General features: G+C 61.0%; 1 protein-coding gene across 1 annotated transcript in view; it reads left to right on the top strand.

Annotated features, from left to right (window-relative positions):
* The window catches only part of UGT8 (UDP glycosyltransferase 8), a 44940-nt gene extending 33231 nt beyond the window's left edge, over nucleotides 1–11709 (top strand). Inside the window, exons 4-7 of the mRNA XM_036241452.1 lie at nucleotides 6304–6446; nucleotides 7522–7598; nucleotides 9768–9987; nucleotides 11346–11709. Coding sequence (XP_036097345.1) covers nucleotides 6304–6446; nucleotides 7522–7598; nucleotides 9768–9987; nucleotides 11346–11709 — 804 coding nt within the window. The remainder of the gene's footprint in view (nucleotides 1–6303; nucleotides 6447–7521; nucleotides 7599–9767; nucleotides 9988–11345) is intronic.
* Nucleotides 11710–27257: the final 15548 nt, after the last annotated feature.

Here is a 27257-nt window from a genome sequence, read left to right as displayed (position 1 = left end):
GCCGCGGCTCAGCCTCGCCGTGTCCCCGTGCGCTGGCTTTGGTGCGGCTCCCACCCGGCCGTCTGGGGTGGTGCTCAGAGCCCAGGGACCCTGAGGTCCTGGCCGGCAGACCCCCTCGCGCGGCCCCTGGAGGGAAGTTCTCCGCCTCACCGTGTCCTGGGCGATCGGTCCTCCGGCTGCCTCAGAGACACAGCGCAATACGCAGTCACCCCGACACGGGGGCCTGAGGACGTGGAGCCCTCGTCTTGCAGTTACCTCAGCCTCTGTCTGTGGCCACGTTTCTCTCTCAGTATTTCTCAGCTCTTCTCTCCATGTGGTGGAAGATCTAAGACCGTGTCCAGATCGGAGACCAGCCGGGCGGCTTCCTGCTCCCTCACTGGGACGTGCGCCTCCGTCTTGTCTCCTCGTCCCGACCCGACCGATGCGCCAGCTCCTCACGGCCCGGCGCTCAGCCTCTGCGCAGACGGGAGGTTTGAGCAGAGGCAGGTCCGTGCCCCAGGCCCGGGCGGGATGGAGGGCAGTCGTCCCTGCGCGTCCACCGAACCGGGTTAGGCTCACGCCAGGCTCTCGGGGCCCCTCCCAGGTCCTGCTAGATCTGTGCTCCATCCGCACGTCCCTGACGTCCCAGTGCCGCCTCCGCCGCTCCAGGCGACCTCGGGAGCTAGCGCTTGTGGAAACGCACACGGTGTTCAGAGAGGGGGTTCCCGTGTGAACGTTCGGAACAGACCCTCAGTGAGTCGGGGGTGTTCGCCTGACGGAAACCGGCTGCCCGAGTGGACAGGACTTGTGGGCAGTTTGGCTTCAGGGTTCAGGGATTCATAGTCTGCTGCTGGGAAGGACCTAGGTGTACACTTTCATAACTAGTTTATTTTTATTTATTTTTTTATCCTCACCCGAGGACATTTCTGCATTTATCTTCAGACAGAGCGAGAGGAAGAGAGGGGGGAAGAGAGAGAGAGAAACATCGATGTGAGAGAGACACACTGAGTGGCTGCCACCCACACGACCCCAACCGGGGCCGGGTCTGAGCAGGCCTGACCCGTAGTTCCTGCGCAGTAGCTCTGACCTGGCCCAGGAGTTGGAGGAAAGTCCCTGGGGAGACAGGACGTCGGGGTGGCTTGTTCGGATGCGCACGGTGGCTGTGGTGACACTGAGTTGGAAGCGAGATGACCCCATTGTTTCTGCAGAGGTGACTCGGGTGGACAGGTGACAAGGTGGGACAGCTTCCGGCCCCTCCCCTCTGTGTCCCCTCGTGGGTGGAGGTTCCCTGGCCCAGCCGGACGGGCCCTGTGCGTATTCTTTCTGTTGGGCCCGTCCTGGAAAGTTCCGGTCCGGCCGGCACTGGGCTGAGCTCCGTCCTGGTGGATGCTGTCTGAGGCGACTCAGATCCGCGGGTCCCGGCCCTGCAGTGGTCCAGGTCCTCTGTCTGCGGGTGACATCAGGGGCCTGGCCATCCTGGCCCCGTGGGTCACTCACCCAGCAGATCCTTTCCGCCCGCCCCGCCCCCGCTGTGCAACAGGCACACACAGCAGGGACCAGGTGCCCAAAGTGATGGGGCGTCTGACTTGAAGAGCGAACATGAGCGGATGTCCCAGTTTTTATTGTTTCCCAGAGCGGAGACCAATGACCAGGGTTGGTAAAGGTGAGACTGTGACCGGAGTGGAGGACCCCTCGGCCCAAGGAAGGTGACAGCTGACACCCCCGACCCTCCCGCTTCCCTTTGCGACTCGCTGACTTCCTGTCGCCTCGGGTGTCACCAGGGCGGAGCGCAGACACGCCTGTCGGTGAGCTGGGCAGCGTGCGCTGTCCGGAGCGACCGCGGGGAGCCACAGAGATGCACTCGGAGGACCGAGCTCTGGGCCCGCCCAGGCTCCACGGGCCCCTCCCTCAGACGGTCTTCCTCTGGGCGGGCGAGCTCGTGTCAGGAGTCGCTGTGGGTTCTGCGCAGTGAGGCGGCTCAGACCAGCGTGTGGCCCGCACCCTCCTGGCGGGCTCCGCGGATCCGAGGCCGTGGGACGAGGCCGGGCTGTTCGGGGCCCCGTGGTGGTGATTTTGAGGCTGACATGGTCTGGGTCTCCCCGAAGGAGCCGGATTGAAGACAAAGCCGACAGGGCCTTTTGTGGGATCCCTGGGCCAGAACTGCGGGCAGGGCCCAGACACTGTCCACGCTGCAGCGTACAGTCGTGGGTTGTGTTCTCAGTGCTGCGGACAGACACGGGGCTCGTTTGTCCTGTGGGGTGCTCGGGCAACCTCTCCCTCCTCTGTACGCATGGCCGTCCTTCATCCTGTGTCTCCCGGACACAGACCAGTGAGAGGCTCCTCCCAGCTGCCCCTGGAGGCGGCCGAGAGCCCCGTGGAGCTGGGTCTGCCGCCAATGCCCCTCCCTCTTTCCAGAGAGTTCCCCGCGGACAGTGCCCTGAAGTCTCCAATTCATTCTGTCCGGATATGAGCTCTTGGTCTTCCCCCTGGGACCTGCTTCTCCGTGCTTCATCCTCCTGGTTGATTGTGGGCTGACCCCCAGCTGGAACCCTGACCGTGGCCAGGCCGTCCCCACACCTGCCGTCCTCCCCCTGGGCTGCGGACACCCTGCGGATGCCGCCTGCATGACCACACGTCCGCCGGACGGACCCGGCCTGCTCCCGGCCTGCGGCAGCGGCCGCGTGGACAGAGACGTTCGTGGTGTGTTCCTGGGAGGGGGAAGCTTCTCTAAAGGGCCCGAGAGTTAGCAGCTAAACTGGAATTTAAAAAAAAAAAATTCTTTAAAATGCCCGCTATGTCTGTTAGCCCAGATTCTAAGGAAAGGACGGTCTTGCTCACCTGTGACCAGAAGGGACAGTAAGGTGATGGACGTAGCGGTGCCCTCGAGGGTGCACAGGAGAGTCTGAGAGAAGTGAGCAGAGACGCCCGCTGTGTTTCCCAGGCCGGCGGGAGTCTCCCGGTCACGTCACACGCGGCAGGTGACGTGACCGGTGTCCTGAGAGGGGCCGTCTGGGCGGGGGTCGGAGCAGTGTCCTGGGCGTGGTGCCTGACCGCGGGGCGAGGGGGAAGGAGCGTCCAGGTGCCCGGCCTACGGGAGGCCATGCTGCTGAGCGAGCTCTGAGGACGGGCACCTACCTGCCCAGCCAGCAAGACGGAGACGGCCAGGGCCCGGGAGCATTCGCTGGGTCAGAGGGCGGACCTGACCCCCGAGTGCCGGGACCCCCTAGGCAACTGTCCCCTGGCCCCGTGCACAGCAGGACCGTGAGCAGTTAGCTGACAGGATCGCGGAGGAGCAGAGAGCGCGGGGCCTCCTTCCTGCCGCCTTACCCCCCAATCTTCATTCTCTACTGCGAATCAGCTCGGTCTCTCTCGTTCTCCCCAACCTCGGGATTCTTCTGTAACCCAAGACGGATGGAGACGCCGCCTGCTAGACGGGTCTTCTCCTCTGGGGACGTTCGGCTGTTCCTGCCCAGGGCTACTTCCCTCGCCGCGTTCCTTAGGACCCTGCAGTCTGCGGTCACCTCCCGCGGACACCCGACCCGTGCACTTCCCTGAAGGTCTTGAGAACCTTGAAAACCAGCTCCCTTCAAACCGGGGTTTCGAATTTTGCTTATCTCTCTTCACCGCAACCAAACGGCAAACAAAAACCTTCCCAGAGAGGACGGAGGTGCGGCAGGGCCTCCGCGGAAATGAATACGTCCCCCCAGGGATTCAGCCGCCCTCCTGCAGGCTCGGCGCCCTCTTCCCCGAGTGTTAGGCAGAGCCCGCACCTTGACGACGACCTCTGGCCTTGGCGGTCACCGGATCTCCTGAGCCTGGCCGCGGGGAGGGTCTGGGCGGCTGCTCCCCTGTGTTCCGTCAGCCGCAGACCCAGGGACGCAGCGGCGGAGCGAGCTCGGGGCTGCGCAAGCTCCCTTCCCCGTGTGGCCTGCTGCGTGTGGGGCGTCACCCAGGGAAACGGGGTGGCTTCCTGTGCCCAAGCACTTTCAGACATCGGGTCCCACCTGACCTCCCCGATGGCCCGGGGGGGGGGGCTGTCAGCCCTTCCGGGAAGAGAGAGCTTTGGGGGAACGAGGCCCGAGGACAGCACCCGGCGGGGCTGAGCTGGGCTTCGAACCCCGGCCTGCGCCGTGGTTGGGACTTTTCCGTTCTGAACGGTAGGTAGCCCTGTGTTCTCCGCGGCATTCTGTGTGTTTAGTGAGTTGCTGGGCTGTCTTAGCCGGGGTCAGAGGTCCGTCTGTCCACGATGGTGTATAGGCATCTACACCGAAACCTCCCTACCCTCTCCCCACTGAGGTTGCGGAGTATTTGCCACCCTCCTGGCCGCAGTGGGACTTTTAAGAAAACTTTTATCCTCACCCGAGGACATTTTTGCATTTACCTTCAGGTAGAGCGGGAGGGAGAGGGAGGACGAGAGAGAGAAACATCATGTGAGGGAGACACACCGAGTGGCTGCCACCCACGGGACCACACAACCCCAACCGGGCCGGGAGAAACCGCAGCCGAGGAGGAGCGTGCCCTTGGCGGGAACAATCCCGGGGCTCTGCGCCGCGGGCCGATGCTCTCACCGCTGAGCCCCACCAGCCGGGGCCAGGCCAGGCGTGGGGCGTTCCTCACGGACACGTCAGTGTGGGAAGGAGGCCGGCTGTGGGGCAGGCTCGCGTCCCCTGGGCCCAGGACTCGCTGTTCGCTCTGCGCTCTCCCCAGGACGGACGGCCCTCAGGGCTCCTGTGTGGGGCGTAGGTCGGGTCAGGGCGCCATCAGGCAGAGGGCGGGGCCGAGCAGCAGGCCTGCGGGTGCGGCTCTGATGTCTGGGAGCCTGGCAGCTCCTCGCCCTGGGCCGGAGGCTCGTCCTTGACGCTGCCTGGCCGCCTGGGCTGGGCTCTCGTGTGGGCAGTCTGCAGGAGGTCCGCTTGTTTTGGGTGTGGCTGGTGTATCGGTGGGAGTCACCCAGCGACCCCTGTACACACGCAGGGTGCTCCAGGCTTCCCTCCCTGACTTTCCTGCCCGTTTCCCAGGACCCGTTCCTGCTGCTCCCTGACCCTAAGGAGAGCCGTCCTGTGGGGCGGCGGCTGCGGTCACTCTGCTCTGTCTCTGGGGCCAGGCTGCCCGGCGCATCCTGAAGGCGCCCGGGGAGGGGGACCAGGCGTCCCGTCCCCTCGCTGCCCCCACGGCTGAGTCACCGGCAGGCTGGCGGGTCCCGGCGGATCCAGGGGCCTCGTGGGACGGGTAGACGTGAGCACAGGCAGGTGCGACGGGACCCCTGTGACCCGCTCTCCTGATGGCTGTGCCGGCCCACAAAGGGCGTCAGGCGGGGACCCGCAGAAGCCTGCAGGGTGGTGGTGTGTCTGGTGGGCTTGTCTTTGCAGAGGCTGGACATAAAGGTCCATTCATAGCAAAACAGGTGAGCGACTCCATGGATGGAGGGTCTAGGGACAGGATCAGGGTGACCGTTGACTTCCTGGTCCGCGTGGGTCCCGGCCGGCAAGCAGGCACCACCTTGGAGGGGCTCTGGGTCTGGGCCCAGGTGACATGAGGCTGGGGCCTGGGGAACCCCGACACCCTGCTCCGTCTGGTGGGCCCCGTCTGGGCGCGTGTACGGGAAGCATGTGCGGGAAGCGTGTGCTCTGCGTGGCTGTGCTCACGTGTGCGGGAAGCGTGTGTGGGAAGCGTGTGCTCTGCATGGCTGTGCTCGCGTGTGCGGAAAGCGTGTGTGGGAAGCGTGTGCTCTGCATGGCTGTGCTCGCGTGTGCGGAAAGCGTGTGTGGGAAGTGTGTGCTCTGCATGGCTATGCTCGCATGTGCGGAAAGCGTGTGCGGGAATCGTGTGCTCTGCATGGCTGTGCTCGCGTGTGCGGGAAGCGTGTGCTCTGTGTGGCTGTGCTCGTATGTCCGGCACGCGGAGGCACCTGCCCTGCTGTCAACACGCTGACGGTCCGGACAGACGCGTCCTTGCAGAGAGCTGGGCGTGGGGCCGGGTGGCAGCCGCAGTGGAGGTGGCGAGGGGCCCACTGCAGACACTGAGTCGTCATAAGGGAGAGAAAGTGAGACTGGCCGGCCCTGGGCGGGCGGCCACAGCGTGGGCGGAGCAGGACCCAGAGACGGCCGGCAGGACCCGTGGGCCGCCCGTCGGTTCTGCAGCGTAGCTCCCGCCTCCTTCCCTCGTCGTCGGATGACGTGTTTTAAGGGAAACGAGACATTCGAGGGAAACTTCAGCCTTCGCCTGGACTCTTGTCTGAGAGCCTCACCTGGAGGCTGTTGCCCTCGGGGCCCGGACACTGCCCAGGCCATGCCGGGTCCCACTCACGCCCCTGTCGATTCACAGGATCTGCAGAGCTGGGTGGACGGGGCCAGCGAGCACGGCTTCGTCCTGGTGTCCTTCGGGGCCGGCGTCAAGTACCTGTCGGAGGACATCGCTCACAAGCTGGCCGGGGCCCTGGGCAGACTGCCCCAGAAGGTGATCTGGAGGTACGGCGGGGACGCAGCTTCCTGCTGGCTCCGCCCGCCGGCCGGGTGACAGCCCACAGGCCCCGGGCGGCCAGCGGGCCCGCGCTGCGTGTGCTCCTGGTGTGGCGGGTGTAGGTGTGATGTGGGGGAGGGCCCGTGGCCTGCCGCAGGGAGGAGGCAGGATGAGGCGTGGGCCCCTGACCTGTCCGCCCTTCATTTCTCTGTGGGCCTTCGGATCAGGGCAGGAAGGAGGGACAACGGATGAGTGATGAGCGGGTGAAAGATTCCCCGGGGCCTTCTGGTCCCCTTAGAGATCAGGCCTTTAAAGTGCGGTAGCGCCAGCGACCGTGACGGCGGGTCAGCACAGGCCCAGAGGTGGCCCCGCGGCTCTGCCCTCTGTCGCCCTGGAGCGTCCGCCCCAAACCTCCATGCAGAGTGTTTGCTGGGGACCGGCCGCCACCGTCGGGCCCTGCGGACAGAGCCACGAGCTGAAGCCGTGGCTGCAGGCTCTGAGGCGCTCAGGCGTGTCCCACGGCTGCTCCTGCCCACAGGGAAACAGAGGGGCTGGCCCTCGGACCCAGTCCCGTGGGGTTTCCTGTTAGGCCCCTTGGAAAGTACCCTCAGCTCCGTTTAGGGCAGTTCACGTCCAATAACCCCAGGGTTCCCCTTGCAGACACCGAGGCAGGACCCATGGCCTTCCCACGGAACCCTGCCCTGGGCCCAGCGGGGCAGCCGTTCTCTCTGTCCTCCCTCCCCAGGCCCTGTGCTCCGTCGGAGCTGGTGGCCGCCTGCTGCTGGCCCTGCAGGTCCCCCAGCCCACCTTCTGGGTCCTGGTGGGGTGCGTGCCCGGCACAGGCTCACGGGGTGTCTTCCCACCTCTGTGCAGGTGAAGGAGAGGAAGTAGAGGGGCTGTCTCCTGTGTGTCCCTCCGTCAATGACAGTGTGAGAGACGCTCACCGAACCTCTGTTACTGGGGAAGGTGGTCCGCGAGGAGGTCACCAGGACGGGGCAGCTTCTGCTCAAGCCCAGCGCTGTGACCAGGGTCCGAGGCAGGGAGGGTGGAGTCTGAGAGGCCCCTTGTCTGCTTCACACTCAGGTTCTCTGGGACCAAACCGAAGAATCTGGGGAACAACACAAAGCTCCTGGAGTGGCTGCCGCAGAATGATCTGCTGGGTGAGTGACCCGGCCCAGCCCTGCTGTGCACACGCGACCGACCCCGGCCCAGCCCCGCTGTGCACACGCAACTGACTCCGGCCCAGCCCCACTGTGCACACGCGACCCGACCCCGGCCCAGCCCCACTGTGCACACGCGACCCGACCCCGGCCCAGCCCCGCTGTGCACACGCGACCGACCCCGGCCCAGCCCCGCTGTGCACACGTGACCGACCCCGGCCCAGCCCCGCTGTGCACACGCAACTGACTCCGGCCCAGCCCCGCTGTGCACACGCGACCCGACCCCGGCCCAGCCCCGCTGTGCACACGCGACCGACCCCGGCCCAGCCCCACTGTGCACACGCGACCCGACCCCGGCCCAGCCCCGCTGTGCACACGCGACCGACCCCGGCCCAGCCCCGCTGTGCACACGCGACCGACCCCGGTCCAGACCCTGCTGTGCACACGCGACACTACCCCAATCCAGACACGAATGTGCACACGTGACCTGACCCAGGCCCAGATACAAATACACACAGGCACCCTGACCCAGACCCAGACCCTGCTGTGCACACGCGACCCAACCCAGGCCCAGACACGAATGTGCACACGCAATCTGACCCCGGCCCTGACACGAATGTGCACACGCGATCCAACCCCGGCCCAACACGAATGTGCACACGCGGCCCTGTCCTCGGGGCTGGTACATGAGTGATGTCATCTGTTATCTCAGCTCTGAGATCTCACACCAAGTCAAATCTTTATTTCCTGGAAAATACTTTTAGAGTCTAATCACTTTGGGCCTCTACATGAAAAATTTTAGGCCAGTCACCAGTTGTGATTGTTTTGGAAAATATGCTTAACATAACCACATGCTTTACATAACTATATAAACTAGCAGGGAGGGAAGTCACACCTAATTAGGCTAATTGCCTGAAGTACTCAGTTAAAACAATGAACATGTAGATCTGTGTCATAGTGTAATTACAGAGAAATTCGAAGTAATTCACTTGTTTAAAACCAAAGACAAGCAGAGGGCTCAGGAAACTGTTGGTGTATTTAAACTATTTGGATCACCTGCCTGCATTTTGCAGCGAATTCCCAGGCGTTTGTGAAACACTATTGCTGGCTGTGCTCAGAGGACGCCGGGGGTCCCAGTAGGACCCATAATGTCTTCACCCTCGTGCCCGGTCCCCCGCTCTCAGGACGGCTGGGTAGTGATGCTCCCTTCACGAAGCGAGTCTGGGGCCCTGGGCGCGCAGGTGCTGGTGTCCGCTCGCTGGAGAAAGTTACCTGTGGACAAAGGACGGACCTGCTGGGCCACCTGCTGGGCGCTGGGCCTGGGAGCCCTGGGCCCCTCCATCCAAGGCCCCCGGGGTCTGAGTGCACCTGAGGGAGTCTCGGGAGATGAGGGGTTGGGGAGCCCTGGTGCCCGTGTGTCCACGCAGCGGACACTTCCGGTCCATCCCCTTCACGGGCCTGGCTGCTTACGGGACGGGTGGTGACACCCGCTTATCTCTTCATGAAGGTCACGTGTTGCCTGGTGGCCCATCTCCCCGGCTGGCTTTTGTCATTCTCTGTCCCTTGTTTGGACACCTGAGTAGGAAAACTGGCCCCAGGACAGGGAACAAAGATGCCGAGGAGACTCGGCATTCCAGATGCTGAGCGCAGGTCGGGCATCCCGGGGGGAGCAGCCCGCGTGTCCCCACAGGCTCTCGCAGACTGCGTGACCTCAGGGTGGGCCGCCGGCGCGGACGGTGGCGCGTCTGCTTCGCGTAGAAAGCGCGGTCGTTTCTGGCTCCTGCCGACTTCCCGTTAATTCTGGGCCATTTACGTCGACGTCGGTGGTCAGTGATGTTTTTCTTTGAGAGGAAGCTGCAATGAGCTTCTCAAAGCTACAAGCCTTGGCTGCTTAGAAATGGCTTTACAACTGTGATGGACTTAAAACGTAATCGCATGTGCTAAGATTTGTGTTCATGATTCTGTTGTTAAAAGTGAAGAGCAGAGTATCACTGCCCGTCTTTGGAGAAGCCGGGGGCCCCCGGGAGCTGTCAGTGCAGGGACAGACTCACTCAGAAAGAGGCTTCTAAGGGACAGGTGCAGACTTCCTGCAGCGCCCCCCTTTCGGACGTCCCCGGGACCTGCCCAGACCACACGGTGTGAGCTGTTCTCTCCCTGCTGCTCCTGCAGGGCATCCGCACATCAAGGCCTTCCTGAGCCACGGAGGCCTGAACAGCATCTTCGAGACCATGTACCACGGCGTCCCGGTGGTGGGCGTCCCCCTCTTCGGGGACCATTACGACACGATGACGCGGGTGCAGGCCAAGGGCATGGGGATCATGCTGGAGTGGAAGACGGTCACGGAGGTGGAGCTTCACGAGGCCCTGGTGAAGGTGATCAACGACCCCAGGTGAGCGTCCAGCCGGCTCGGGGCCGGAGCACCCACCGCAGCACCGTGAGCATCGGTCCTGCCCCAGGTCGTTGTGAGCCCCTTGCGGGGCTGTGGACGCCTGTGGGGTGGGAAGTGAAGACAGCCTGTGTTCCACATTCCCGGGCGGGGGCATTGGCAGGGGGGCTGCCGTGGCCCCGGCCACGCGGGTTAGTCTGCGTCCTGCCCTCGGTGTGGCACCCACCGTAACCAGGGTCACCGGGCCTCACTCAGCTCCGGGCTGATCGGCACCTTTATTTTTTCCTAAAACTCAGTGTGTTGAGTTGGCCATGCTCACAGCTGAGTCTTGGGGAGAGCGGGCCTGTGTGGTGATAACAGGGAGGTCCCCCACTTCTCAAGACGTACCAGTGACCTTGTATTTCAAGTGACACCGATGTTGGGAAGAGGGTGAGCTTTCTGTTTCCACCCGAGCGAGAGCCACGGCCACAGTCTGAGGGGCTCCCGTGTGGAAGACGCACAGCGCGGCCTGCGGGCGGAGCGGGGACCCGGCGTCCGGGTCACAACTCGGGGCCTCCATGCAGCATGTTCTGTGACCCGAGGTGTCCCGGGGCGGGCCCCCTCCATCCGTCCTGCAGCGTTTCCCTCGAAGTCCAGTTTCTGTGAACGTGGCGCTGTTACGGGTAATGACAGCGCCGGGCAGGCTCTGGGGCAGGCAGTACGAGGCAGCCCCGTCGCGGCTGGAGGCAGAGTCCGTGACTGGTACAGCGAGTGAGTCCATGTCGTTCACACAGTAGCAAGTGGGATGAAGGACGTTAACTACGAGCCTTGTGTGCGGTCAGGGCGGGAGAGGCCGCGTGCCGTGTGAGGAGGTGAGGCTGGGTGTCCCGGTCTTCGCTGACGGTCATTGTGTGTGACTGCTGGAGGCTGGGCCCGAGCCGTTGTCGCCAAGGCTGACCTGCTTCACTGGTCGCCTGTGCAGGGCCCTCTAGTTAAACGAGGTCACCGCTGCTGCTGAAGAAGCATCACCCGTTCTTACTGTCACTCGAAGGGGGTCGCCGGGCACCTCACTTCTCTCGTAAGGAGTCGGATGGATTTCACGAGAGCTGTGCTCTGTGCTTTGGGACGAATTCTTTTCAGTCTGGAGATTCTGTGGTTTGAAAGCAAGTGGTGGAGAAAGATGGGTAGTTACTCCTATGCCCAGCCTGTGGCTACTGACTTCTGTTAGTAAAGCCTAGTGTGAAGTCGGGGGGCCCTTTCCTAGGGAGAAGGACGGGCGAGCCCGGGGGAGGGGGGCCCGGGTGGGGACGGGTTTTGGACAGAAATGCTGAGCTGCACCCCAGCTCTGTGATCACAGCTGGAGCCCTCTGGTCCCCCTGCAGCTACCGTCAGCGGGCCCGGCAGCTGTCGGAGATCCACCGGGACCAGCCCGGGCACCCCGTGGAGCGGACCGTGTACTGGATCGAGTACATCCTGCGCCACCGCGGCGCCCACCACCTGCGGGCGGCCGTGCACCAGCTGTCCTTCTGGCAGTACTTCCTCCTGGACGTGGCCGCGGTGCTCCTGCTGGCCGCCGCCCTGCTCTCCCTCCTCCTGTCCTGGGCCGCGGCGCGCGTCTGCAGACGCGTCCGGCGCTGTTGGCCCAGACGCGGGCCCAGCCTGGCGAACGGACCTCCCCACAACGGGGTCCTGAACGGCAGGTGCAAACGGAACGGCCACGTCCCGCAGGAGAAGAAGACCAAGTGAGCCGGCGGCCCCGCGGCCCCGTGGTCACGCTGTCCGCCGCCCTCGCGGGGAGCCCAGGCAGCACGCTCTAACCCTCTGATCTACTAACCAAACCCTGCGCGTTCGGTGCCGTGAAGGCGCAGACCTGACCCGTGGAACATGCTCTGTGTCGGCACCGAGCCTGCACCGCCTGTGGGGCCCTCCCTGCCGACGTGGTGCGGTGCCGGGTCCGGCTTAGTTCCAGCCCGTGAGGTGTGAGCCCCAGGTCGGGAACGGTCTCTTCCTCCAGCGGCCCCGTGTGAGCGTGTTTCCTGAGGGCTGCTGTCCGGCTGCTTTCTCGTCCGTTGAAGGGACAGCACACTCAGGGGCGCCGGGCCGTCCGGGCGGCCGCTTCTCTCCGGGAGTCAGTGGGCACACACTCGGGGCCCCGCCGCGTCTCGGCCTCCCAGCTGAGTGCGAGGGAGGAGAGAGAGGAGGGCGCCGGCTTCTGCACTCTCTCGCGTTTAAGTTTGTTCTGGTTTTATTTGTTCTTTTGTTGTCCTTTTCTTACGGACTATGGACACGTCTGGGGGGAAACGTACAGTGAAGTAAATGTATAAATTGATTGTCATATTTTATTTGTTTCCCCAACCGATAACTTGGCTCTGGAAGAATTTCGTAGGTTTTCTCTACTTCACTTGCACGCGTAACACGGTTCAGTGCGTAACACGCGCGGCCGGCCCTGGCTCCTGTTTCGGTGCGTGAGCGGCCAGGACGACCTCCACGGCGTCTCCCACCGCGCGTGTGACTGCCGGTAGCGAATGCTTTGCACAGCGCCGCCGTCGAATGTTCAGGGGTCGTCCCTCCAAAGCTTTCGCTTTGAAAACCCACCCTGGCCACCCCTTTGGTTGTCTGGGCCACACAACCTGTCACGGAGGTGCCAACGGGTCCTTCTTGTCCGGGGACCTGTGCGGTCTCCGTCCTGGTCCTACTCTGTCTAGTCTCGTCCACTCAGACGTGACAGAGAAATCGCAGTTTTAGAAACCGCATTTTGAGAACGAGTTCCTGCTCCCCCCTCGCTGCGTCCCCTGCTGGCCACTGCGGCTGACGGGACAGGGACAGGGACAGTGACGAGCTCACTTCAGGACGAGGGGCCCTCAGTCAGTCAGGACCTCCCGGCTCAGCCCCCCTCCCCCGTTGCAGCTCTGAGTTTATTTCAGGTCGTTCTGTTTACTTAGTGTGCACTTCGTGTGGTGAGCTTTATTTATTGACCGAGCCGCAGCCCCCCTGCCGGCTGAGGGCGGAAACACACCAGGTACCTAGTGACCTTCACTAACATGGGAAGAGCTGGGAGAACTCCGGTCGCTCTGCGTGCACTGTGACACGCAGCCCCACGCCCACCAGGAGCCGCCGCGCTGCACTGGGCACACGCGGTGCCTGGCCCGCGGTGCACGCGCTCCGAATACTTGAAGAAACGCTGTGCCCACGGCCTGCACCTGCTGCCACAATCTTTGGGTGGTCGCCGTGGACAGGGAGGGAGGCCAGGCCGTGAGCGGTGGGGGCAGGGCGTCGAGTGTGCGGGTGCCGGATGGGCGGACAGCAGCACCCCCGGGGACCGAGCAAAGTCTCCACTGTGATCCAACTCAAACAATAAACACGATTTGAAAAGAGCGAATTGCCGTCGGGATGCGATTTTTCCAGGTTCCGTCTCGCGGCCGCGTGTGTTCCCGCTGCGGACATCGTTCCGAGACGGCGTCCCGGCTCCGGGGGTGTGAGCGTGAAGTGGCGTGTTTGTCACGTGTGGGATGTTTACGCCAGGCAGAGGAATTGCTGACCTCACAGGCACGTCCGTGGGTCTCACCCGTGTCCGTGTGGCTCTGGGCTGATCGTTGTTTTTCTAGCAAGCGTGTTGTTACCCGTGTTGGTAAACGGAGTGGTTTTAAATTTTTCACCCTTGGGCTAGATGCGCTAATAAAGAAACATTTTCAAGAAGGTTTTTATTCGTTTGTTGTTTAAAAAGAGCCCGTGCAGATATTTCCAGGGCTGGTTGAGCTCTCGTGAGTGAGGGGGATGCTGCAGCCCCTCTGGGGCGAAGGGTGGGGTGTGGTATGGGCGGGGATGTGGGCGGGGCAGGGCAGGGCGGGGCGGGGCACAGGCTAGGTGTGGGTGGGGCGGGGACATGGGCGGGGTGTGGCGAGGCGTGGGTGAGGTGTGGGCGGGACAGGGCAGGGTGGGGCAGGAAGTGGGTTGAGACGTGTCCCTTAAGGTCGGCCAATCCACACTGACAGGAGCTGGGGGTTCTCTTGGGCACAGAGAGACTGTGTTAGTTTGGGGCTGTTCCCAGATGGCTGGGGCTTCAGTGACCATGCTCTGGGAGGCTCTGGTGTCCATAGCTCAGGCCTGGGTCTAACCCCAAGAAACCTGCCCTGCACTTCACCCACCAGCATTCACACTTGAGCCTGGATGGTGACCCACAACGCCCTGTCCGGCAGGCTGGACCCACCTCACTGAGCCTCAGGACTGTCCGTGGGTGGGGACACCCCCCTGCCCGTCCCGGCCCTCCCAGGCCTGGTGGGGAGGCTGCAGGACCTCTCATCTCCTGCTGAGACTACAGGTGTGTGCTCAGATCCTGGCGGGGCTGATGCGCTGCCCAGTGCCCAGCTGGCTGCCAGCTCCCTGTGGTCACCAGGCGGGTAGACGTCCTCATCGGACCTCGTGGGCCGTGAAACATGCCCTGGAGGTGACCGTTTAGCAAACCACTGGTTTATAACGGTGAGTACCCTGCCCGGCGTTCAGACCCGGAGTGAACTGGAGAAAGTGTATTTATCCACCTGCGTGGGAGCTGCCTGCGACCTGCCGGACACGTGGGTGCCAGGCCTCCCCTGGGAGCGCCACGGCGTGCGTGGTCCTGTGCTCCTAGCCGGGGGTGGGTGGAGACCCGTGTGCGGGCCCCGCGCCAGGTGGGAGCCAGCTGGGCCCATGCTCATGGCCGCTCACTGGCAGGTGTCTGTGGCGAGACCCACGTCATTAACGGCACCTCAGGACCTTCCTGGGGTTCACTCTGTGAGTCACCATGGAATGCAGGCTCCTGCTTGATCGTGACTTTGAAGGTCAGATCCAAGATTTATCATCCTCACAAGGTCGCTTTCTTATTTGTGTAGTGATGATGACCTCTGGGCTTGTGAGCACACACACACACAGACTCGCACACGCACACACTTGCACACAATCACACTCGCACACACACTCACACACATAATCACATACACATGCACACACTTGCATGCACACTTGCACACAATCACACACAATCACACACACACTTGCACACAATCGCACACACAATCACACACGCTTGCACACACAATCACACACACTGACACTCACATATACTCTCACTCACTCCTGGACATATTGACTCAACTAACCTCTCATATTGCTGTGCTTTCTGTTTTTGAAAGTTGTTTAAACACTGTCTTGCCCATTCCTGCCGAGTGTCCTGCCTCCCGGTGGCGTCTCAGTGCACGAGGCCGGCCCTTAGCTCCTGCCGCTCTCCTCCAAGCCCCGCTGCTCACCAGACCCCGAAAGGCGATGGACGTGTCTGAACACGGAGAACCAGACCGCAGGGGGGTCGCTCACCGTCTGCGTCATCCCTGAACCACACTCGTTTTCTGTGCTGAAGTCATTCCGCCAGTTTGTGAACAACACCCCACCGCACACACCTCATTTGCAGTTGATATAATTAGAAACGATTGAAACAGAACTTTTATATGACGAAGAGCGAGAATTACATGAAAATTCTCCAAAGCAGGTGTTCGATGCGTCCCGTCCTCCCGTCTAGGCGGCAGGAGCCTGGGTCAGCTCTCAGACCCACTTCATGCGGAAACGCCAGCGATGCTCGACGGGCAGAAAGAACATTTCCCAGCGCACTTGGTTTGCAGTGCCTCGGACATGCACACAGTGAAATAGTCCTGTGGTCGTTCTCAGCAAAGTCTGCAAACTCACACGTCTCCGAGTCCTGGGATGTGTGGCTGCTGAGGTGGGGCCGGGGGTAGGGACGGTTGTAGACTCTTCCTTTGCAAACTGTGGGAACCAGAGGCGCTCAGACATGGTTTAAGAAAATAAATTCATACAGTCCACGTTACTGATACTGTATCTAGTTAGTATAATAAAACCAGGAGATTTTTAAAAAATCCTCACCCGAGGATATTTTCCATTGGTTTTAGAGAGAGAGACATCGATGATGTGACAGAAAACATTGGCCAACCTCCCGTAGGTGCCCTGATCGGGGATCAAACCCTGCACCTAGGTATGTGCCCTGACGGAATCGAGCTCACAACCTTTCTGGTGTACGGGACGGAGCCCCCCCTCCCCATGGAGCCCCCCCCCCCCCCAGGCAGCCCCGGGAGGCCGTCAGCAGAGCAACATGCGATCCAGGTGCAGACTGAGAAATGAGAACGAGATGTAACACTACACTGATCCTCAGATAAAACCATTGGAGTAGTGTCCGTCTGCACATTTTCATTTATTAGCTGATAAAGCGTGCTCCCTGGATTTTCCCCGACTGAGAGAGACACGATCCTACGTTGGCTCCCGCTGAGTTAGTTCCCACTCTTCCAGTAACTAGTTTGCGCGGTGAGTGGCCAGTCCTCATCCCAGAGCACGGGAGCTGGAAGTTACTGTCGAACCCGCAACTTTTCAGAGTAGTTTTCACTGAGCCACGGACGGGTCCTTTGTCCTTGTTTTGGGATTCGTCTTCCATTTGGGTCGGAAATCACCCAAACAGTGTGACCAGAAAAGGGGCTGAGCACCCAGGAGACACATCCCCTCCATTCCAGGGTCCCCACACAGGTGCGGGTCGAACCCCAGGCCAGAGGGGCCCGAGTACATGGGTCTGCGTCCCTCCTGGAACTTCGCTGCCTCCGTGAGTATCCCCCGCCCCCAGCGCAAAGTGTATCTTTCGACTATAAACAGGTAAGCTGCTTGTAAAATAAACTGCGTATGTTACCAGTGACCTGTGATGTGACGTTTCTGGGTGATTCTATGTGTTTGTCCCCCCTCCCTACTCCCCCCTCACCTGTTCTCCCCTCACCTGCTCCCCCCTCCCTGTCCCCTCACTGACCACTCACCTCCTCCCTGGTCCCCACGTGGGTGTTCCCAGAGCTCCCCCCGGTGGTTGTTTCTGTATCTAAGGGCTGTGGCATTTTGGCTGGGGGTGGCAACCCTGGGGGAGCTCACATGTTCCAAGTGACAGAAGGCAGGGCCGAGAAGGGGGAGTCTCTTGGGAGCAGGGGCTGGTTCTATTCTCAGCAGTTACACCCTGATTTCACAGGCTCCCTGCACTGGGCCTGCCCGGGGGGTGCAGGCCCCAGACAAAGGCTTGTGCAGTGGTGTCCTCACAGCTGGGCAGGGGGGCTCAGAGCGAGCACCCCCACCCAGACGCCCTCCCCTCACCCATCCGGTCCCAGCAGGCCCTCTGCCCGAGGGCTCCCGCAGGCTCGGCCTAGGGCTTAGCTCCGTGCTGCCAGCGGCCACCCGGGTCCTCCTGTTCCCCGTGGTCGGGATTCTTACGCACCTGCCCTGAGCCGGCGACTGTCCTGCCTCCAGCAGAGCCGGCCCTGTGTCCCCTTCCCCGGGCTGTACCCCTCTGGTGAGCGGAAGGTGCCGAGTCCAGCCAGCTGATGGTATTCAAGGAGACGTCTCCGCAGTCTGTCCACGGTGGGCGGAGTCTGCAGCGCCACGGGGGAAGTGGTGGTTTCAAAATTGTTTTATTTTATTTTTTCTATCCTCACCCGAGGACATTTTTACTTGTCTTCAGACAGAGCAGGAGGGAGAGAGGGAGGAAGAGAGAGAGAGAAACATCGATGTGAAGGGACACATCGAGTGGCTGCCACCCACACGACCAACCAGGGCCGGGGACAAACTGCAACCGAGGTACATGCCCTTAGCGGGAACCGAACCCGGGTCTCTCCCGTCTGTGGGCCGACGCTCTAACCGCTGAGCAAAACGGCCAGGGCCCAAAATCGTTTTAGGTGCTCTGTGATTTCAGGCCTTTACGTGGCTTTAACTTTGTTCTATAAACGGACGGTAGCGTCTGGTTTCCTCGTCCATTCGAGTGGTCCTCCAGCCCCTTGGGGGTGGTGGGGTCTCACGGCGCCTTCCGACGTCCGGGGCACCCCCGACCCTGTGATCCCCGGGCAGGGTTCCTCTCCGGCAGAGCGTGGGTACCCCTCCAGGTGCTACTCTCCAGGTCTTCTCGCCGTCTCCACTTGGGGTCCCACTGTGAGTGACAGTCCTCAGCCGTGGGTGGTGGTGGCCAGGCTGCCGTGCAGAGTCCTGTCAGGGTCTGCGCCCGGCCTGTGTGGTGCTCGGCCCCACAGCCCGGCCAGCCCCAGCGCCCTCGGCGTCCGAGGACCTGTCGCCCTCAGCGTGGGGCTCCTCTCACCGTCGGTTCCGTACCCACCGGGGTTGTTCAGGGCCCTGGAAGGTCCGCAGGAGAGAAGCGGTTTCAGTTCAGTCTGGATGTCGGCTTGGACACCTGCCGCCCTTCGGCCAGTGCTCTGTCCCCCGCGGACACACAGGGTGTCCCCGTCCCCCCGGCCTCGCGGTGCACCCTCCGCAGGCCCCCCCAGCTCATCTCCTCGTGGTCCGAATGGTCTGATAGCGCACCCCATACTCGCCCTGCTGTCTGGTTCTGGTGGCCTCACAGCTCAGCCCGGAGTTTTCCGTCTCACTGTGGCTGCAGTGACCAGCAAGCCTGTGGTGGGACGTCCCCCGTCGTGGAGACCAGTGTCCGGTGTGTCTGCTGGACCTTCCTTGTCTCCTCAGGCCGCGACCAGAACATCCCTCTGACTGAACGGTGATGTCTTTTACCCCACGTCCCGCACGGACCTTCCGACACCCACTTCCTGCCTCCTGCGCAGAGCATTTCCGAGTTCGCATCGGAAGAAGACCCCTCTTCTCCTGTCTGTTCTGGACTCACGGACATCTCGTGTTAACCAGAGGTCACCTGTAAGAGTTATTTTTTATTTTTTTTTATTTTATTTTTTTTTATCCTCACTCGAGGACATTTTTCCATTTTTTGTTCAGGTAGAGTGGGAGGGAGAGAGAGAAACAGAGAGAGAGAGAGAGAAACATCAACGTGAAAGGGACACTTCGAGTGGCTGCCACCCGCACGACCAACCAGGGCCGGGGACAAACTGCAACCGAGATACGTGCCCTTAGCGGGAACCGAACCCGGGTCTCTCCGGACCGCAGGCCGATGCTCTAACTGCTGAGCCAAACCGGCCAGGGCTGTGAGTCATTTTAATAGACACGTGATCAAACGTTTCTTCATCTATAAAACCACGAAATCACACGCTCTGTCCACATTCCTGCCACCCGGGCCCCTGCTCCGAGCGCCGCGGGGATGAACACAAGCCGACCTGTTTCCCATGTCCACGGTGCCCGGCGCGGTGTGGGCGCAGGGGCAGCGCGGGGAAGCCCCTGCCCCTGGCACACGGGGACAAAGCACAGTTCAGGAGGCGGAGGGGTGTGTCTGCGCAGGTGTGGACAGCGCCCTCCAGGCAGAGGACTGGGAGGCATGTCTGGGGGTCACGAAGCAGTTGTGACAGACGCCTGTGTGTGGGGAGAGGACCTCGACGCTGAGGAACGTGACAGCGGTCCCCCGGTCTGTGGTCCCCCGGTCTGTGGTCCCCCGGTCTGTGGTCCCCCGGTCTGTGGTCCCCCCGTCTGTGGTCCCCGGTCTGCGGTGCATCGGCGTCTCGCGCAGGCTCACTGGCTCCTCGGAGACGCCGGCCGTCCTGTCCCTGCACCTTCGGGCGCGCCGGGTCGGACTCCCTGTTCACAGACCAGCTCGATCGTGTGAGGAAAAGGAAAGGCCCCTCGGTCCCCGGCGGGCAGAGAGGACGAGGGGAACCCGGGGCCCTAGGAGACCGCAGAACTGTCAGAGGTCGGGCTCCGGTGAGTTTGAAGGAAGGGGCCGGGGTGTGGTCAGGTGCAGGGACTCGACGATGTCACCAGTTTGTCGTCTGTTTCCCCTGCGTGGTCACAACACGGACGGGCCGGGGGCCCCCCGTCGACACGGCTCTGGGTCCTTGTCTCACCTCCTCCCTTCCTGCCTCCAGGCTCAGCTCCGGGGCCGCCGCCTCCACCAAGACCCCGGCCGTGTGGCTCAGTGGTTGAGCGTCGCCCCACGGACTGAGAGGTCCCGGTTCGATTCCCGGTCAGGGCCCAGGGTTGTGGGCTCGGTCCCCAGTGGGGGGCGTGCAGGAGGCAGCCGATCGATGTTTCTCTCACATGGATGTTGCTCTCTGTCTCCCCCTCTCCCTTCTTCTCTCTAAACAATCAATAAAACATTAAAAAAGAAGAAGACTTCTCTTCTGGGTTCTGCCCCCAAGTCCTCTCCGGTTTCCTGGGCCCAGGGCTCCTGGTTCGTCTGAATCATCCTGTGTCTTTCTCTCTTCCTCCTGCATGTTTATCTCGGTGCTGAGACTCGCTCCCGGGAGACGCTCTCCCACGCTGGGTCCTCGGTGACCGGCACCCACCCAGGACAGGACATGCTGCAGGGTCAGCAGAGATTCGGGGCGTCTTCCCAGCAGAGTGGGAGCAAACCGAGGGCGATCCGAGTTCCCTCGGTCGGAAGCCCTGCACCGTCTTCCCCAGAGCACCCCCCACGGGGACCTGCACAGCAACACCGGGTACCGAGGCACACGGGGTCCCCAGCTGAGGCCTCAGAGGAAGGCTTGTCACACAGGGACCGGATTTCTCAGCCAGTCCTTGCAGGCAGCTGTGAGGAGGCCGTCCGCGCCCTGGCGTCCCCGTGAGCCGTGGTGGCCACGCTGCCTCCTCGCAGGCGCGCAGGGCGGCGGCGTCCTTCCTGAGTCACAGGCTTTCCCAGCGTGTCACCGTCACCGAGGTCACAGGTGGCATGGGGCTGTCTACCGATGTGGCGATGCTGCGGGGACCCCGGCTCTCCTGAGGTGCTGCCGGCGCCGTCCGTGCGCTAATTCCCTGGACAAACGCACGGGGCAGGCGACCTTGCCCGGTGGGCACCGCTCCTGCCCGCCCTGCCCTGACCAGCGCATGACGCCGGCCATCAGGACAACCGACAGGACGCACCTGACACTTCGCAACGCTGAGCAGAGGCTGCGGAGCTGGAGCGTGAGTCGCCTCCTCCTCCTCGGAAGGGCTGGTTGCGGTGTCCGAACAGTCCGTCCCGGTGCTGCTCAGGTTCCTCCACGGCAGAGACTGTCTTCCGGTTGGCACAGCTGCAGAGAGCGCGCCGTCCTGCCCAGAACGCAAAGCGCGCGTTGAAGGGCAGACGCGGAAGCGCTCCGAGTGCCTCCCAGCGCCGCGGTGTCCGGAAAGGAGGAGCCTCTGGGGCGATGCACACCCAGGGAAAGCGAGCGCCCAGCGTGGTTTCTGCCCGCACCTCGTAGAAGTCCGTGCGTCAGACAATTTACCCATCGCGGAAGTTGGTTTATCAGTGCGTTTTCCTCCTGGATCCCTTCAGGTTTAGAAGTCCGCCCATCCGGCAGGCCTGGCCCGACCCTCCCTCCCACGGACACTTGCTGGGAGCGGGTTTCCAAAGGACAGGCGGCCGCGGGCAGGGAGGTTTGCTGCCACACGGTCCACCCTGACACCTTACAAGCAAATAATCCCACGACTTCTTGTGGGAATTCATTAAAAAATGGAAAGTTCTGCGTAGACGGACCGTACGGCCACCACGCAGGTAACATGCTCCGTCAGGTTCTCCAGCTCGGGCTCGCAAACGGTCATGGAGATGGGAACACGCGTCAGCGAGGCGCCTCGGCGGGGGAGAACCAGCCGTGCTCGTTTCCAGACAAAATGCACAGAGGTGCGGCAGCCCTGTCCTTACTGCGAACGCAGGGACGCGTGTGAGGTACGGAGACGCTGTCCAGCGGGGGTGCTGGGAACCTCCCAGGGACCTGCTGCATCTCAAAGGTGCTGTTGCCGGCGGAAACAGGATGTAAGCACCGAGGATCCGACTCCGCGAGGACCAGGTCCCCAGGACGGTCTGGCTGGGATTGGAGCCCGTGTTTCCGGCGGGAGCCGCAGGCAGGCTGGAGGCGCTGCTGGAGTTATAAGTGAGCCTTTGGTGGCACCTGGTGGTGGGACGGAGACTCGCTGGTCCTCGTCCTTCACACTGAGGTGCAGCGTAGTCCGGGGTCTTGTCTGATGCTGAGATAAACCGCCGGTCAGGACAAAAGGGAGGCGTTTGGTAAACCACATGCCTGCTGAGAAAATACTTTCAAACTGGCTGAGGACAGAGAGGAAGGCAGAAAAGAAAAGAAGCCACGTGTACCCAGAGTTTTACATTTTATTTGGGAGATTTGTGTAGAGAATGGGAAGGGAAACTGTGCGGAAGCCCCTCTCGCCCCCGCAGGCGGGTCCCCGACGGCCGTGGGCCCTGGGTGCCGGCTCCTGTTTCCCCGAATCTACCTTTAGTCCTTACGTTTTATTACCATCGCATTTTGGGGATGTTGGAGTAAAGCTGTAATTAATGCCAGAAAACTTTGTCAATCGAGGTTTCCATTTCATATGTTGTTTTAGCAAAATAACTTGTCGAACCACGAAGCCTCTGATTTGGAGGGACAACCTTGTCTCTGTTTTAAATAAACGGTCCCACTTAGAGCTGCGTCGAGTTTCAGTCGCAGAAACTTGTGCGGGGACGGCGGAGCCTGCTCTCAGACATACACCTGCCGACAGACCTCCGGGTCCATCGAACACCTTTAACCTCACCCTCAGTTTTAGAATAACTCCCGGGTGAGATAAACTCCACGCTCCCTCCGATGTCCTCTTTGATTTTAGGACTATCTATCGCTTTATCTTTGGAGCAAAATTCTACCCAAGAGTATAGGGGGAAATGGCAGTTACGCTTCAGAAGGGTGTGTTCACGTGTTACCAGAGGAATCAGAAATTGTGCTAATTATCCAGTTAACTTAATTACTTGGGCGTTTAAATCCGAACGGAGTTCTCTGGTGGCGGCTAGCGGCGCTGACGGGTCCGTGCTGGTGGATTTCGGTCAGTGTCGTCTCCACCTGGGGTGTGGATTCTCCTGTGACTGACAGGCTGCTGGGAGGGTCTACACTGTAACTTCAGTTTTTCCGGAAATGTATGTGTTCTTTATATCAAATTAGTACTCGTCTTACGTAATGAACGATACAATGTTTGAGACGGTCAGAATTTGAGAACCGTTATCCTTTTCATTAACGTGTTCACAGCTGTTTCCGAGGGCCTGACACACACTGAGTTCTGGGAGGTGGTGGCCCCAGCCCAGCACCCGCAGACGGAGAACCTGCAGAGGGAGCAGGACCCGAGGGCTGACGGGGAGCCCACCGCGGGAAAGCTAGAGTGTGCATGAGGTGGTGTGACCCGGTGTCTGGGCACCTCTCCGGCTTTCAAGCGATTGTGGCCCATCCTTGTAGGAACCAACAGGGCTCCTCCCCGACCTGGAATGAGAGACTGTGGGCGGTGAGAGGGGTGCGGGGACGTGCCTGCCGCTGGAGAGCCACAGGCTGTGGGGTGCTCACTGCAGAGACGGGGCTCAGGGCACCTGCACCTTTGCCTTCGCCCAGTACCTTCGCTGCACTGAACTTCCCTGAGTCCCTGTCCCTGTCCCTGGGCCCTTCTGTCGTCCAGGACAGATGGCAAGTCTTTGTCTTCTTGCCCCAAAATACAGGTCTTGAAGGCGCCCCGGCATCCGGGGCAGGGGGTTCTGAGCCCCCAGGCTCACGAGGCCCCCGGTCCCCACAGCGCAGTCCAGGCGCAGAGGTGGAAGCCGGGGACAGCGGCGTGGCCACAGGCCGCAGAGCAGGAGAGACAGACAGACGGACAGAATAGGGCACAGCTATAAAAGTGATGTTTTAGAGAATTCTTTCCTCTGTTCACTGTGACGCCAGCTCCAGGAACAGCTGTGTTAGGGGCCGTGCAAAGTCCACACCCCGCGTCAGAACAGCGCCCCGCACTGCCGCCGGGGACCAGCAGAGGGCGCCCTCTGTGCTGGGCGGAGTTCGCAGGGTGCCCCCCCCCCATGCACCCTGAGGAAGGAAGTTTGCTGCTGCTGCTTTTTTTAAACTTTAATTTCATTGTTAATTTTTTTCAAACTAATAAATTTAGTTGTTTTTTTTTACAGATGTTTGTCCTTTTCCCCCCATTGACGCCCTCCTCCCCCTTCCCGGTGTTCTTGTCTGTGTCCATGGTTAGGCGTACACGCATTTACGTTCTTGGGCCTCTCTCCCCTCCCCCCAGCCCCTCCTCTGAAGTTTATCAGTCTGCTCCCTACTTCTATGTCTCTGGGTCTGTTTTGTTCCTCAGCTTACTTTGTTCGTTATATTCCACAAATAAGTGAGATCACATGGTACTTGTTTTTCTCTGACTGGCTTGTTTCGCTCAGCATAATGCTCTCCAGGTCCCTCCCTGTCGTCTCAAAGGACAAGAGATCTTTCTTTCTTACAGCTGCGTAGTACTCCATTGTGTATATGTACCACAGCTTTCTCCCCCCACCCCCTCTCTCTCTCTCTCAACTCAATTAAAACATGCTGCCCTGAATATCTGTTTTCAGTTGTAGCTTCTCAGGCAACGCTTCGGGGCTGGCACCCTCGCCTGCTCCAGTTCACCTAGATGAGGGCGTTGGGATGGCAGAGGCCTGGCACCGAGCTTAGCCCTGTCCTTGTAGGGGAGCGGGCTGCCCGCATGCTTGGGACAGTGTCCTGGCAGGTGAGGGTGCAGGAGGGAGACGACGCTGGTGACCCCAGGTCTGGCTGCACCACAGGGCCCACTGGTCTCCTCTGTCCTGGACGCAGTGGCCGGTGCCCAGCCAGCCACAGGGCGCGGCCCCGGACTCAGCTCCAGCCCGTGGGAGGCAGAGGCGTGATTCTGACCCTCCCAGATCCGAACCACACGAACACTTGATTCACCTGCTCTGAGGACGAGGAGGAGGGCCGCGTCACAAGGTGGAAGAAGCCGACGTCCGAAAGTTGTCAAGTTCAGGACAGCTCCCAGGCAGCTGCGTGACGACCGCCCTCGTCAGGCTGCTGGGGGCCGCGGACACATCTGTACCCCGCTGGGCAACGGGCATCGTGGGGACTCGCGGTTACAACGGCCTGTCCAGGAAGGTACCGGAAGACACGCCCCATCTTCAGGTCTCAGGAAGAGCGGGGTCCCAGCTGGCGTCTGTTTCCTGCAAATTCTGACACCCAGCTGTCGCCAGGGGGCAGGTGCAGCTCGCAGAAGCTGGAGAAGTCTGGGGGGCACCCAGCTGCCAGGGCTCCCCGCACCCCATCTGACGTTCTCCCCCCTACGTGCCAATTATTGCTGTTCTTATTTCTGCCGAGCTTCTGGCCAATCCCCTCCAAGCCTACGTGAAATGAGTAAGGCAACAATAAATAAATGTGTAAATAATACATAGATGAAGGATTCTATTTCCATCCTCTTCTTAAATTAGCAGTGGTGGCTATTTCTCCACAGGCCGTTGGCACAGTTCGTATTCTTCAAACTCCTAAGTTTCCAACAGGAGTCCGCTGATCTAATTTACATGTCCCCCTGCACCCTGAGACTCAATTACCCTCCCGCCACAAGGAGCAACTCATCTACAGCAGCCGCACGCTCTCCTCCGTGTCCGCATCCGGACTGGGTTTTACTTGCTTCTCACCCGCTGGAGATCACCCCGAATGGGAAGAGCGGAGAGCGGAGCGCTAGGGGGGGGATGCCGCCCCGGACACAGGCCTCCCCTCTCCTGGTCTTCCGGGGCTGAGCTGAACCTGAAGAGAAGCATTGATTGCTGTTCAGAAGCAAAACGTGTCCAGCCTGAATTCATCAGGAGCTTCAACTGCAAGGGCATTGCTCTCATTGGTGCATCACCTTCTTTTAAAAAAAAATCCTCACCTGGGGATATGTTTTTACTGATTTTAGAGACAGCGGAAGGGAGGGAGAGAGAGAGAGAAACATTGATGTGCTCCATCCGCTGCCTCCAATAGGCGCCCTGACTGAGGTTTGAACCCGCAGCCCTTTGGTGCACAGGGCGACGCTCCAGCCACTGAGCACCGGCCAGGGCGCTGCATCATCTCCATGTGGCTCTGGCAGTGCCGAAGGGGTGAACGTGTGGGCCCCTCGGAGCACACTGTCCGTCTGGGTCCTGGCATCCAGCAGTCCCTTCCCCTGCCTTCCCCGGGGGTCCTCCGCGACTGGGGAGGTGAAACGTGTGTTTCTGAGAACCCCAGGCATAGAATCTCCCCTCACGCGGTCAATACTCCCTCTCTCCTAAATATTTGGGTTTCTGCCTCAAGGGTACCCATCTCTATCTTCTGACTCACGGAAAGTGCCCAGTGACAGTTCTGTTGTCCTGGCTTCGCTTCTGCCTCCAGCTGAGTCGGCTGTCCACGGAAGGGCACCTCGTCCGCACCACAGCTATCCACGGAAAGGCACTCATCTGGCACCACGGCTGTCCACAGAAGGGCACCTCGTCCGCACCACGCTGTCCATGGAAGGTCACCTCGTACCCGGCACCACAACATCAGACAGATGAAAATGCTCCGGATGATCTTACTCATCGGACCTTCGCCCGATGGGGCCCCAGGGTGAGGGGCTGTGAACAGGACATTCCCACCTGCTGTCCGGAGCCTCCCTGTGTGTCTGCTGCATGAGTGTTGGGATCACATCTTCTGATTTCCACTTACAGAATATATAACACGGTGTTATAAAGACCAAACTCTATTCACCATTGAAGAGAATTTTTAATTCTTGAGCGAATATTCTAAAATAAATGTCAACAGCCCAGTGGTGTGGCTCTGTGGTTGAGCATCAACCCAAGAGGTCACCGGTTCGATTCCGGTCAGGACACGTGCCCGGGTTGTGGGCATGCAGGAGGCGGCCCATCGATGTTCTCTCTCATCGATGTTTCCATCTCTTCCTCTCCCTCTCCCTTTCTTTCTAAAAATCAATAAAGGAAAAAATAAAATCAGTGTCAACAGCCCCTGGGGGCTTGAGGGCACCATTTTAAGGGCCCGGAGCCCTTCAACAGGCTCCACAGCTGTGAGAAACTCCGCCCCCGCTGCGGGGGTCCTTGGCCCTGGAAACGCGGACACTGCCCACGCGGAGAAGTATGACCCCCAAGTCTGCGGTTCTGACCACGTGCACCAGGCTTTCCCGGGGGGGACTTAGCTCCTGAATGGGTCACCGTCTGGTCTGTAAAATGTCCACTCCGGCCCTGGCCAGTTTGGCCCAGCGGTTAGAGCGTCGGCCTGCGGTCCAGAGAGACCCAGGTTCGGTTCCCGCTAAGGGCACGTACTTCGGTTGCAGTTTGTCCCCGGCCTTGGTTGGTCGTGCGGGTGGCAGCCACTCGATGTGTCCCTTCACGTCGATGTTTCTCTCTCTCTCTCCCTTCCTCTCTCTCCCTCCCACTCTATCTGTACAAAAAAATGGAAAAAATATCCTCGGGTGAGGCTTAAAAAACAAAAACAACAAATGTCCACCCCAAACTGAAATGGAACCTGCCGGGCTGGGTCTCTCACTGGCCAGTCGTTCACACCACCTGCAAGGGTCCGCGGGTCTTCAGTCCAAGCCCCACG

Source organism: Molossus molossus, unplaced genomic scaffold (genome assembly GCF_014108415.1).
Source record: "Molossus molossus isolate mMolMol1 unplaced genomic scaffold, mMolMol1.p scaffold_m16_p_4, whole genome shotgun sequence".
In the NCBI taxonomy this organism is placed as follows: Eukaryota; Metazoa; Chordata; class Mammalia; order Chiroptera; family Molossidae; genus Molossus; species Molossus molossus.
Note: the sequence above shows the minus strand (reverse complement) of the source record. Positions and strands in the feature narration are given on the sequence as shown.